Genomic DNA, 14,954 nt, shown 5'->3' with positions numbered 1-14,954 from the left:
AGGTTCACCGCTTAAAGTACGGATGCCTTCAAGCCGTGGCTTGTTGGACCGCTGTTCTAGCGGTAACCCATTGCTCTAAGTAAATACCAACGCTATATTCCTCTTTTATATGGGATTTCATTGAGCCCATGTTTGCCGCTTAAAGCACGAATCCTTAAAGCCGTCAATGGTTAGACCGTTGCTCAAGCGGTAATAGCCATCCGCTACACATATACCAACAGTAGAGACATTGTCATATGGGGTTCCCATCTAGCCCATGTCCACTGTATAGCGTTCAAGCTTCTCTCTCTTTCTCTCTCTTTCGCTCAGATTTACCCCGCCGTGAATTAGCATGAGAGGTTGACTCTAGTTGAGCATTGTGGAGTGACATGCATGAGAGGAAAATTTTCAAGTAGTCAATCCGTAGTCAACGGGTTGACTCTATTTCGGCATTGTCAAGGGACATGCATGCACGGAGAGGTGTAGCATAAATGGGAGACAGTCACAACGGCAATCAAAGGGGTAAAATTAACCTTGACTGGGTTGCCCACTTAATTGGACAATCTGTCTTAGCTTTTTTCTACAATTAGCCATGACTTTGACTTTTCCCACAACTATTCCCTTTTTGTTTAAATTCAAAAATCAACGGTATCATGGTATCATGCCCGCTAGATGTGCGTTTCGGTACGGTAGGTACGGGTAGGTATCATGCGTTTCGGTATCATGCCCGCTAGATAGCGCGGCATTTGAAAAAAAAAAAAAGAAAAAAAAAACAGAAAACAGATAAAAAAAAACAGAAACGGAAAAAAACAGATGAAAAAAAAACAGAACAGAAACAGAAACAGGTAAAACAAAAACAGGTAGCCTGTTTCTGTTTTCTGTTCTGTTTTTGTAAAAACAGAAACAGAAACAGGCAGAAACAGGCAAGAAAAAACAGAAACAGAAACAGAAAACAGAAACAGTGCCGATGCATATTCGTTACCACGAACTGTTTGATTAAATGCTATATATATATATATATATATATATATATATATATATATATATATATATATATATATATATATATATATATATATATTACTCTCAAAAACTATCAATATTCATATTTAAAAAATTTAGGTCAAATGTTTTACCAAGTCACTAGACTAAATTTCACAAATTCAGGCACATCAAAAGAGCAAAAGGAATATAGTTGTTTTACAAACCTAATATTTGAGGTAACAAATTGATTTTTTAAGCTTAAAAATCATCTAATATTCATTAAGCTAATGCTATCATTCCATTCCTTACCCCCGGGTCCCCCCTTTTACTCTTTTACTTTAAATGCTCAACAACAAAGTGAAGATGGTATTTCAAAAACAAAGACTAAGGTTTAAATCTGATCCCCAAAATCAGAAGAGGTATGTTCGAAGACCACACTGCCTTTCCATAATGATAAATAAAAGTTCGAATTGGGATAATTCTGAAATATGCAGTATTTTTTTGAATTATCACTGTGCAATAAAACAATTTATCCCCATTCAAACTTTTATTTAAAATTGGAAAAATTTAGCGTCTTTTTCTTGACATAGTCCATAGGCCCTAGTCCAACACAGTCCGTACTAATTTGGACAGAAATGATTTTTTTTTTTTAACAATCAATATACTTTTTGTGTACCATTAAGGTCTAGTCTTTTTTAGATCACCTGACCAACTTTTACAGACTCAGATATAACAAAACATTAAAAAGGGCAAAGTTATTTTAGCAATGTATATTAGCTTTTCCTTAGTCTTACCATAACTTCCTCGTAAAACCGTAACCGGATTTTTAAAGGAAACAGTCGTGATATAACTCTGTTTATCAGTTTCTGAAGGTTCTTTTTGGCTGAAATATTTGTATTTTCCTTTTTTTCTTTTATTAAATTTGCCTCAAGCACACAAATACACGAATCATTTGTAGACCAAGTTGAAATATTTTAGCAAACGTGTTTTGTGCCAACGGACGACTTGGATTTATATATTTATTTATTCATTAATTAAAAGTCTGTCAAAATAACACAGAGCAAGACAAAGTATATAAGGGAAAAGGAAAACAGAATCACAATTGTATTCAGCAGAACTAGTAAAACAGTAGAAAAGGGATAACTAATTGAATTCCTTTTTTATATCAATTTAGGATTGGATGAGGTAGGACAATTATTTTGATAATTGTGGATTACGTTTAGCCTTTTGTCTAACTATGGAAACATCCTAGTCATTAACTATAAAAAAATTGCACTTTAGGTTTCAAATAATTCTTTATAAGAGATAGTAAGAGATAAGCTGTAGGTGCTGCAGCCACTGCTCTTCCCTCTCAAATCTTCCAAAACTATCCTTCAAACGCTAACATCCTACTTATGGACTTAAAGATTTGTAATAATTTGAGAATTTATGTGCTTTAGGATGCAGTCCTGACAAATAGCCTCAGATTAACAAGAAAAGTTCTCTCCTAGGTCAGAGATTTTTTTTTAAATGTTTTTTTTTCCTGTGTCCAGTTCCATTGTGCTACCTCGTCTTTGATGCTGGACTAAGATCTAACATCGTTGTATTTTAGCCGAAAAGGATATTTTTGGTGGAAACTTTTGTCGTTTAACTTCTTTTTTTTTTATCAAGCTTACTTTTAACGCAAAAAACATTTGTAATCTTAGTGAATAAAAAACCACATGGATCCACTTTGGCATATTTATAGTTAAACTTGTTTGACTCTGGCTTTTTCTACCATCTAATTTTTAAGTAATGCTGGTGCTAAAAGCTGTCCGTTAGCTCATCCCCGTGGCTTCAGACGTATTAGTTAACACTAATTGCTAGCAAACGACCCTCAGAAACTTACTAATTTGGCAGCAAATTCGAAAAAAAAAAAATCCAAGAAAATGTAAATCAACATATCCCACCAGGCTAGCCTGTCTCCAGGATATTTATAGGAAACAGAGAAAAGAAGATGCTAACCAAGAAATTTTAACAGTCACGAATAGTTCTATATCAATCTTTATTACCTAGAAACTAGATATACTGCTCTCCTGCATTTTCAGTTTTTTAATGTTACACCTTAAATCTTCCTGCAATTTTCCCCGACAATGATTCAGTATATTAGGGAAATTTTCTACTGTTTCAGGTAATCAGTTTATTTTGGTACAGACATTTTCGGAGTGATATTACTCCAATTTATGCAGTGATATGAGAAAGCATTAAAATATACATAGAAGTGATAGCCCTGTTTCAGCTTTTGGCTTATAAAATAACATAGTTTAAGACTACAAATACTAAAAATGCAAAATACAATATTAATTCTAATAGGAAAATATAAAGTATGCATAATCTTGTCCAAAATTGTACCATGTATCTCATATTTTCCATCAAAATCAGCTGATATGCTAACGATTTTTTATCTCCTGATTACAATTGAAAAAATGATTTTTTTTTTCTAGGACCATAGAGGGTGTTTTTGAATCTTTTTATCAAGGTGTATCTCCCTTTATAAAGAAAGTTTATCGCCGATCCGCATGAAATGCAGTTTATACTTACCCTCTTTATGTGAGGAGAGGTCAAGGGGACTTGTGTATAAAAAGAGGATAAAATTTTTATTTCCCATTCATCTCAAATGTTTTTGCACTAGAGCCCGTCATAGGAAATATAATTTAAACGTTTAGGTAGTAAAGTAAATCCAAAGACATTTTTGTTTTTCTTTTTTTTACTTGAGGTAGGAGTAACTGGTCAGAACAGAAGCAAAATGAACTCCAGCTGCATCTCTAAGGTCATCTGAGATCACTTCAAGTTCTACAGGTTGACAGCCAGTAGTAATACCTAGTTTTGATATCATAGGCTATCAGATTAAATATAAAATTGCAGGGGCCTATGCCGTATTTATGTTTTTTGGGGACATAAACGAAATTTTGGCTCCTTAATTGGAATTCTTGGCTCTTCTAGCTTTTATTTAAATTGAAAAACAATTGAATAAATTCGATGGAATCTAGCAAATTTTTAACTAAATAAAAACAAATTTAATACGATAATTGAATTTAGGATAGAAACCTAACTTTATTGAAATTAAATGTGAAATTTCATAGGTTTTAAATATTTAGTTCCTTAACAAAAACTGCAAAAAAAAATAAAAAATTAAATTGGCTCTCTTGTAACATCACATATAATCGAGGTATATTTACTCTAGGCATGACAACATGCCTTTCTATACAGCCAAAAAGTGGTCTTATGCAATTTTGATGAAAACGTCAAGTTCAGTTTTTGCATATACAGTAACTTTTGTTAAGAAGGCATATTTGTACAGAATAATTTGAATTAAATTTAAGTTGGTTTTAACTTAAAATTAATTTTAACTTAAGTTATTATTTTATCGCAAGTTGGCCTTAAATTGGTCTTCACAGGGAGGTTCATTAACATTGACTTTAGCACATTGTATGTGTGTAAAATTATTATAAGTAACTGAGTTTTTTTGTTAAGCTCCATTTCTGAATTATTGAAATCTCTGGGTTCAGTCCCATCACTGCATTGCAGATGACATTTCGGGTTTTTTAGAGCCCTGGTATTCCCCATTGGAGTTTTTTTGAAGCCTCCTAATGTACTCTTCAGAAAAAGTACTAAAATACATGTTTAACTTGGCTTACTAGAAATTGCACAAAACTACGCACTACGTATCAATATTTTTTTTTCTCAATGACCATAAACATTAAATTTAGGAAGACTAGACCAGAAGACTATAAGTACCAGAATCATAAAGAGCTAAAGATTCGAATGATCAAACAGGTTATTCTGTGAACAAATTTGAATATATTTAAACAGTCGAAATTTTTAAATTATAAAATTTCTTTACCAGCCTCTTTTAATGACCAGGAACACAGTACATTAGAAAAGTGGAATAAAAAATATCCTACTATACCTTTTAATCCCTTTTTGATTGTTGGCTTGCGGGTGAAAAAGTTTCTAACACTATTTTGAACTCCTCGGTCACTCAACGATCGGTCGACCATCCTATGGATAATAAAGCTATTTCTTCTTCGTGAGTGGTGACACTGAAAGACAGCTAGAAACGCTGTCCGAAACTGAACGTTCATAAATCCATATGTGATTGGATTGCAGCAGCTAGAAGCATATGCTAAGAGGTGCATTAAGGTTATACAATTAGGATCGATGTATCGGTATATTTCAATGTCGAAGACTGACCAGGCATTAATAATCCAAATTGGTGTCCAGCATATGAAGAACTCAATCACTATCACGTAAAGCATTATGATTATCTGGGGGAAAAAAACTTCCTTAGTACATTTCAAAGATTTATTTAGCAAAAAGTTAATTTCATTGTTGACCTTAAATTTTCATAGCTCTGTTAACAACATCTAATCTTGCTACAAATTTAGTAAATCAGGTTTGCCACAAAGTAAAAATACAAAACGAGATTTTTGAATTTCCAAAGTTTTCTTAAAGAAATCTAATTTAATTCCATATATTTGCTGAAATAGTAAAGCCAGGTATAAACAACTTTTGGGGATCAGTTCAGAAATAAAATCTTCAAAATTCTTTGAAAGTTTCATCTTTCAGGATGAACTACTTCCTATAAAATATAAGTTTTTTTTCTGGAAATCAATCATTTACCTGTTTCAATAAATCCTAAGAGTATTAGCAACTTTTAAGACTAGGAACTGGCACTACGGTCAACCAAATAGATATCAACGCCACCTAGTGCTTGGTGATACTTGGCATCTTTTTTCGGTGTAATAATTAAAGTAATTAAATTAATTATTATAGTTAGTAAAATTAGTGTATTCTGACGTCAGTTCATTGTAGAATGACCATTGCAAAGCTTGAAAAATGCCAAGTGTCGCCAAACGCTAGATGACATTGGTGGTTTTTATTTGCCTATACTAGCGCCACTTTCCACTCTTATAAGTTTCCCATTTTCTTTGAGTAGATCCTTCAACATTTCCACCTCTCCCCATATTCACAAATTTGGCTGCATCATCAAACAGTTATTGGTGACTAACTGTAAGTAAGGAGCGACCCGGCTCAATAGTGGCCATAACTCTAAAAAACGGAATTTTGATACCAATAGATGCATCAAAAAAATCTGATATTTTTGCTGATTCCATATATTATACAGGCTTCATCAATTTTAGTCTCACCCAACAGAACTTACGAGCCTGAAAAAATCTGCCTTATTTTCAAAAAAAGGAGAAAACGTCCCCTAAAAGTTATAGAATCTTAAATTACACCATCAGATTCAGCGTATCAGAAAATCCTCATATAGAGGTTACAAGCTCCTATATGCAAAAATGTGGAATTTTGTACTTTTTGCCAGAAGAAAGATCACGGATGCGGGTTTATTTGTTTGTTTTTATTGCTTGTTTCTCCCAGGGATGACTGTATTGACCTGGTGGTCCTAAAATATCGCAAGAGGGCTCATTCAAACAGAAAAGTTCCAGTGCCCCTTTTAAACCATTAAAAAATTTGTAGGGCAACTAAGCCCCCTCTCACACTCATTTTTTCCTAATCCACCCGATCACCCCTTAGTCAATACCTCGCTCTTTACGCTAAAGTTTTTTTTATATTTTCAAAAGAGATATCTGTTCTAATTAAACCACATTTGCGTTTCAGGGGTTATTCTTAAAGAATTTGAACGAAATTGGAAGTTTAGCGTAAAGAGCGAGGTAATGACTAGGGAATGAGCCCCCTCATACACTTAATACTTTCTGTTCGTTTTAAGTTTTAATGTTGCTCCTTACTTCTTCTTGTTTGTTTTTCTTGTTGTCTATTCTTGTTTTTTTAAAGAGCTATCTATTCTAATTAAACGGCATTTGTGCCGTTTAATTATCTATTCTAATTAAACGGCAAACTTTAGCGTAAATAGCGAAGTAATGACTAGGGAGCGAACCCTCATATACTTAATAACTTCTGTTCGTTTTAAGTTTTAATGTTACTCCTTACTTTCAGTTGAAAAAAAACTTTTTTTTATTATATATTTAAGATAGAAGCAGTACCTCGAATTTTTACATAAATTCTCTAGCTCGAAAGAAAATTATGCAAAGAATATTTCCATTTTATCCCTTGAGAAATAATCAGACTGAAATACTATAGAAAAAGTTTTGCCCAAGGTTTATTATCAGCAGGTTACTTTGATTTCACATCGTTAGGGATTCATGGTTGAGATGAGTTTCAATCTTTTCAACAAGGAATCACTCTAACTTCCAATCATTTTATGCTTTTACAAGAGCATCGTTACTTGACGAAAGAGATAAGTATACTTACTATCTGGATCTTAGAAATTAGATCTCAAACTTGAAAGAGGTTTCCAATAAAGACATATTCTGAGAAGCACACATTCCATTTTGTCTATTCTAAAATAATCAAAATTTTTTTAACGCCCCGCTCTTTGCGGTAAAGCTTTTTACTGTTTAATAAAGTAGAATCAAACAGTTCGTGGTAACGAACTGTAGTAAGGAGCGACCCGGCTCAATAGTAACCAAAACTCTAAAAAATTGAGTTTTGATATCAATAGCTACATCAAAAGAATCGCATTTTAATGCTGATTTTAAATATATAAGTTTCATCAAGTTTAGTCTTACCCATCAAAAGTTACGAGCCTGAGAAAATTTGCCTTATTTAGGAAAGTAAGAAACACCCCCTAAAAGTCATAGGATCTTAACGAAAATGACACCATCAGTTTCAGCGTATCAGAGAACCCTACTATAGAATTTTCAAGCTCCTATCTAAAAAAATGTGGAATTTTGTATTTTTTGCCAGAAGACAAATCACGGGTGCGTGTTTATTTGTTTGTTTTTTTGTTGTTGTTTTTTCCAGGGGTCATCGTATCGACCAAGTGGTCCTAGAATGTCGCAAGAGGGCTCATTCTAACGGAAATGGAAAGTTCTAGTGCCCTTTTTAAGTGACCAAAAAAATTGGAGGGCATCTAGGCCCCCTCCCACGCTCATTTTTTCCCAAAGTCAACGGATCAAAATTTTGAGATAGCCATTTTGTTCAGCATAGTCAAAAACCATAATAACTATGTCTTTGGGGATGACTTACTCCCCCACAATCACTGGGGGAGGGGCTGCAAGTTACAAACTTTGACCAGTGTTTACATTTAATAATGGTTATTGGGAAGTGTACAGACATTTTCAGGGTGATTTTATTTTGTTTGGGGGTGGGGCTGAGGAGAGGGGGCTATGTTGGAGGATCTTTCCTTGGAGGAATCTGTCACGGGGGAAGAAAAATTCAATGAAAAGGGCGCAGGATTCTCTTGCATTACTATAAGAAAACAATGAAAAATAAACATGAAAACGGTTTTTCAAATGAAAGGAAGCAGTAACATTGAAACTTAAAACGAACAGAGATTATAACGCATATGAGAGGTTCTAAAAATACTTTAGCATAAAGAGCGAGGCATTTAGGAGGAGATAAATACCTTGCTCTTTATGCTAAAGTATTTTTAGTAATTTCAACTATTTATTTTACGGCCTTTCTGATTCAGGGGTCATTCTTAAAGAATTGGGACAAAACTTACGATTTAGTGTAAAGAGCGAGATATTAACGAGGGTACAAGCCCCCTCGTATACAAAATAAAAATATAAGGCTACGAAAGTTTGTTATGTAAGTTAATTCTTAAGTTACGTATATTTTTTACTAATAAAAACGTTCGTTAAAAATTAAAAGTTCTAGTTGCCTTTTTAAGTAACCGAAAAATTGGAGGGCAACTAGGCCTCCTTCTCCACCCCTTATTTCTCAAAATCGTCTGATCAAAACTAAGAGAAAGACATTTAGCCAAAAAAAAAAGAATTAATATACAAATTTCATTTTAATAATTTATGTGCGGAGAGCCAAAAACCAAACATGGATTAATTCAAAAACGTTCAGAAATTAAATAAAAAAAACTAATTTTTTTAGCTGAAAGTAAGGAGCGACATTAAAACTTAAAACGAACAGAAATTACTCCGTATATGAAATGGGTTGTCCCCTCCGCAATTCGTCGCTCTTTACGCTAAATTTTGACTCTTTGTCACAATTCTACTTTTTAAAACAATTAAAAGCTTTAGCGTAAAGAGCGAGGAATTGCGGAGGGGACAACCCATTTCATATACGGAGTAATTTCTGTTCGTTTTAAGGTTTAATGTCGCTCCTTACTTTCAGCTAAAAAAATTTGTTTTTTTTTATTTAATTTACAAAGAAAGAGTCAAACTTTTTTTTATTTAATAAATGATTAAGATGGTGAAGAGAATCGTATTGAATGAGAGTGGGCTATCCAGAATTCTTCTGGCCTGAGTAATTATTTGAGATATTATATATATGTTTTTTTGTGTGTATTTAATGAGTTAATATTATTGATGATTAAAGTAACATGAATGTAGTCGCTATTACAGGCCAGAACAGCCTTTTCGCGACTAATTGATATGTATATGATATAAAGGTTTTAAATATATATTTCTACCAACCTACCTTCCTAAAAAACTAATTTCCAAGCCTGCCGTTTCTTCTTTTGAAAAAAGTAATTAGACCTCAGAAAATGAAAAGATGGAATGCAGTTTCACCCCACAGTTTCTTGACTTCTTAATCAAGAAGGCTTGATCATAGTGAGAACTATAAACTCAGTATTTAATATAATGAAAAAAGAAATTGCCAATGCAGCAGTACAAACACGTAAAAAAAAAAAAAAAAAAAAAAAAAAAAAAAAAAAAAAAAAATTATTTTTCATGTTTTCATGGCCCTTAAAAAGGCAGAAACAAATTACAGATTTTGAGAACGTGCTTTCCAAATTTTGATGACTTTTGACCTTTGCTCAAAAGATTTGTGCAAATGTAACTGAAAAAACTGCAAAAAGAAAATCCAAACCTGCCCAACCTTTTATTTGGAGAATGAGGGCACAATTTATCATAATTATCAATTGACGAAGGAGATAATCCTACTTGATATCTAAATATTTTACGTTGTCTCTCAAATTCGGAAGGAGCTCTCAAAGAGCTTATTCTGAGATACGAAATCCATATTTTGTCTCTTCTGAAGTCAACTAACTCATAAACGATAAAGCAGAAGCGTACTTTAAATAATTAAATTTAATTATTTAAAGTACACTGTACTTTAAATAATTAATATAGACTTTGAGTTTAGTTAAATGTTGAACAAAAGTGTCTTCAAAATTTTGTATGAAGTGCAACTTTTAAAAAATTTCTAAGAACACAAGGTCTCTTGCGAAATTTCTTGTGTAATCATTCATCTTCTAAGGACAATGTCTTTACTACAAGATTCCCCCATACACTGTCTGAAAAACAATCTAAAACCGAACTGGCCTGCCATGACAAAATAAAGAAGTGAATAAATAAAAAAAAAGAACTAATATTCAAAAACAAAGATCTCCACTGGGATAAAAACCTAAATATTGGCAGCATTGGATGCTAGCAGAAGGATTATTTCTGAGCAGCACAATTAAGTTCATTTTAATGTAATTTTGCCTGTTGCTTTTGTCAGTCAGAGGCAACGCTATAGCGTTGTCTAAAGTAAAGGCCATCTGGTTCCAATGTTTTATCATTTTTTTGATATCCCAAAGGCACTTTATATGGAAGTAGTTACCGTATAAACTTAAGAGGAGGCTCATTCGATCGGAAACCGAAAGTTCAAGTACCCTTTTTAAAAGTTAAAAGTAATTAGAGGGTAACTACCCCCCCCCCGCCTACACCCTTTTCCCCCCAAATGAATCCGATAAAGATTTTGAGATAGCAATTTTAATAAAAATAGTTCAAATTTCATATAACGAAAATTACAGGGTCGACACAACCCCCCAGAGCCCGAGGGTAGGGGATTGTAAGTTATGCCCTGGGGGGCATATATGGTTCTTATATAAGAGATGTTCTTATAAACTTCAGAGAGAGCTCATTTGATTGGAAATGTAGAGTTTTAGTTTAATTAGAGGGTTAAAAGAGATCAACGGGCATCTAGCCCCCCCATGCCCTTTTTCCAAAACCTATCCAATAAAAATTTTGAGATATTCATTTTGTTAAAAATAGTTCAAATATCAGATAATAAAAACTGCAGGGTGGAAAAAGCCCTCCAGGGCCCGGGGCGGGTGTTGTGAATTATGTTCGGGGGATATATACGGTTCTTATTGAAGGGATGCTCGTATAAACTTCAGAGAGGGCTAATTTAATTGGAAATTGAAACTTCTAGTTCCCTTTCTAAAAGTCAAAAGAGATTAGAGGGCAACTAGCCCTCCCCTCACGCCATTTTTTCCCAATCACATCCGGGAAAGTTTTTAAGAAATTCATTGTTAAAAATAGTTCAAAGATCATATAACAAACTTAGGGGTCAAAACAAGCCCCAGGGCCCGGGGGCAGGTGTTTTAAGTTTTGCCCTTGGGGCATGCATGGTTCTTACAGAAGGATGCTCGTATAAACTTCAGGGAGGGCTCCATTGATTCGAAATTGAAAGTTTTCGTTCATTTTTTAACAGTCAAAAGAGATCAGAGGGCAGCTAGCCCCCCCCCCCATGCCCTCTTTCCCCAAACTCATCCGCTAAAAATTTTGAGATTGCCATTTTGTTACAAATAATTCAAATATTATATAATAAAACTCCTTGGGCGACGAAACCCCCCAGCGCCCGGGAGTAGACGTTGTAAGTTATGCCCTGGGGGCATTAATGGTTCTTATAGAGAGGATGCTCGTATAAACTTAAGAGAGGACTGATTCGGTTGGAAATCGAAACTTCTAGTTCACTCTTTAAGAGTCAATAGATATGGGAGGACAACTATTCCCCCATGCCTTTTTTCCCAAACACATTCAGTTAAATTTTGAGGTAACCATTTTGTTAAAAATAGTTCAAAGATTATTAAATAAAAACTCTGGGGTTGACAAAACCCCCCAAGGCGTGGGGATAGGCTTGTAAGCTATGCCGTGGGGGCATATATTGTTCTTATAGAAGGGATGCTCGTACAAACTTCAGAGAGGGCTCATTTGATTGGAAATTGAAAGTTCCAGTTCACTTTTTAAGGGACAACAGAGATCAGAGGGCAACTAGCCCCCCGCGCCTTTTTTCACCATACCTATCTGATAAAAATTTTGAGATGGCTATTTTGTTAAAAATAGTTCAAACATCAAAGAATAAAAACTCCGACGTCGACAAAACCCCCCAGGGCCCTGGGGCAGGCTTTGTAAATTATGCCCTGGGAGCATATAAGGTTCTTACAGAAGGGGTGCTCGCATAAATTTTAGAGAGAGCTGATTTGATTGGAAATTGAAAGTTTTAATTCAATCTTTAAGAATCAAATGAGATTAGAGAGCATCTAGTCCCCCCCCCACACCTTTTACCTTATACCTATCTGATGAAAATTTTGAAATTTTGCTGAAGATAGTCCAAGCATCAGATAATAAAAGACCCAGGGTTGACACAAACCCCCAGTGCCCAGGGGCAGACGTTATAGGTTATGCCCTAAGAGGGTATATGAAGTTTTTTAGGTAAGGGGAGGTCGTATAAACTTCAGAGGTGGCTCGCTTTATTGGAAATTTAAATTTCAAGTTACCTGTTTATGAGTCAATATCTATCACCCCTCCACACACAAATGCCCTCTTTCCCGCAAATGTATCTAATCAAAATATTGAGATTGCCTTTTTATTTGAAATAGTCCACCGATCATTCCCCCATTAGTGCCTGGGGGAAGGGTTGTAACCTATACCCTTGGTGCATGTAAAGTTTTTATGGAAGAGATGGTCCTATAGATCTCGGAAGAGACCCAAATGATTCGAAATTGAAGGTTCTAATTCCCTTTTTAAGAGTCAAAAGGGACCCGATTGCAACTAGCCCCCCCCCCCTGCCAACTCCCTTTTAGCCAAATGCGTCCGATTGAATTTTTTATATAGCAATTTTGTTCAAAATAGACCAAAGATCGTATAACAAAGACACCAGGTATAAGACAGCCCACCGAAACCTGAAGGCAAGTGTTGTAAATTATACCCTGGGGGTATATAAAATTTTATGGAAGAGATGGTAGCATAAAATTTGGAGGGGGCTAATTCAATTGTAAATCGGAATTTTCAGTACCCTTTTTAAGAGTCAGAAGTGATCTGATGGAAACTGGGCCCAAAGGCCCCATTTTTCACCAATTGTATCAGATCCAAATTTTGTTCCAAATTGTTTAAAGATCAAATAACAAAAACGCATGGGTCAAGACAGCCCCCCAGAGCCCAGGAAAAGTGTTGTAAGCCATTTCCCGGGGGCAGATAAGGTTTTTTCGAGTTAGTGGTATTGTAAACATCCGAGAAAGCTCATTTGAATAGAAATAGAAATTTCTATTTGACTAAAAGTTATCGGCGGGCATATGCCCCCCCTTTTTTTCCCGAATGCATCTGATCAAAACTTTTAGATAGCGATTTTGTTTGAAATATTCTAATGATCAGATGACATAACTTCGGAGTCCACATATCCCCTCCCCCGAAACTCATAGGAAGGGTTGTAACTTATGCCCCGGGGGCATATAAGGTTTTTACGGAAAAGTAGTTGTATAAACATCGGAGGGGACTCAAATGATCAGGAATTGAAATTTCTAGCTACTTTTTCAAGAGTCAAAGTGAACCGATGACAACTAGCCTTCCCAACCAACCCAAAAGTCGGAGGGCTCCAATTTGTTTTTTTTCTCCATATGCATGGGGTGGTGTTATAAGCATCAGAGAGGGGCTCATTCAGTTGTAAATGACAATATCTAGTGCCCTTTTTAAGAGTCGAATGTGGTTTGAGGGCATCAGGCCCCCTCCCGCATTCCAAACCCTCTTTTCTCCAAACACCACCAATCAAAATTATGAGATGGTTATTATGTCCGAAATAGTCAAGAGTGGAAGTAAATAAAATAATTATTCTCATGACAAAACCTCCCACTGCCCCAGGGCAAGGGCTGTAAGTTATACTAGTTGTCCATTGTTCTTATAAGGTTTTTATCGAAGGGGTAATCGTATAGACTTCGGAAAAACCTCATTCGAGTAAATTGAAAGTTCTAGATTCATTTTTAAAAGTCAAGAGTAACAAGACGGCGGGCAGCCCCCCCCCCCCGACGCTTTTTGCTCTAAATGTTTTCGATCGTGATTTTGATTTTAGCCATTTTGTTCAAAATCGTTCAAATGTCAAATAGCAGTGGCTACGGATTATAACCCTCCCCTCAGCTGGGGGAAATGAAACATCAGCAAGGGTGGCAAAGGCTAGCGCCGTTTTTGGCCGCCATCTGAGAATAATATTCCACAAACCCCAGATTAGCCGTCTCACGAAAGCTCGTATCTACTCTGCCTTGGTATCAAGTGTTGTTTTTTACTCGTTGTTTTTTTTTCTGAGAATAATATTCCACAAACCCCAGATTAGCCGTCTCACGAAAGCTCGTATCTACTCTGCCTTGGTATCAAGTGTTGTTTTTTACTCGTTGTTTTTTTTTCTGAGAATAATATTCCACAAACCCCAGATTAGCCGTCTCACGAAAGCTCGTATCTACTCTGCCTTGGTATCAAGTGTTGTTTTTTACTCGTCAGAGACTTGGACCGTCAGAGACTTGGACTCTGACTCAATCGTAAGTGATGAAGGTAGATGCTGTCCAGACACAGCACCTTCGCAAAATCGAACACGTTGACAGGGTACGAATCACGGATATCCTCTGGTCCTCTAAATTATCACTCCTTTCCGAACAGATTGAGTCCCTCTCACTGCAGTGGTACGGTCATTTACTTTGCTTATCCCACTGAAACACTTGCACGACTTATATTCCACTTCGATCCAACTGCAAACAGCTGGAAACGCCCCAGAGGTAGACCACGTATGAGTTGGGCGGATATCAACCACGATCAACTCACAGCGTGGGGCATTGACCCCAGCGAAGCTCCTACCCTCGCCCATAACAGGCCACTCGACGCTGCCGAGCAAAAACTTTAAGTCAAAGCAGATCGAGTAAGTCAAGTCAAAAGTAAATTCCTGTGTTTGTGCCAAATTAAGGT

At 35.5% G+C, this 14,954-nt stretch overlaps 1 protein-coding gene across 2 annotated transcripts in view; it reads right to left on the bottom strand.

Moving 5' to 3' along the window:
* LOC136032322 (cholecystokinin receptor type A-like) overlaps positions 1-14,954 on the bottom strand; it is an 88,826-nt gene that overhangs the window by 14,846 nt on the left and 59,026 nt on the right. For both annotated transcript variants that reach the window (XM_065712624.1, XM_065712623.1), the window contains exon 6: positions 4,892-5,249. In XM_065712624.1, coding sequence (XP_065568696.1) covers positions 4,892-5,249 — 358 coding nt within the window. The remainder of the gene's footprint in view (positions 1-4,891; positions 5,250-14,954) is intronic.

Source organism: Artemia franciscana, chromosome 10, assembly GCF_032884065.1.
Source record: "Artemia franciscana chromosome 10, ASM3288406v1, whole genome shotgun sequence".
NCBI lineage: Eukaryota > Metazoa > Arthropoda > Branchiopoda > Anostraca > Artemiidae > Artemia > Artemia franciscana.
This window is presented reverse-complemented; position numbering and strand designations above follow the sequence as displayed.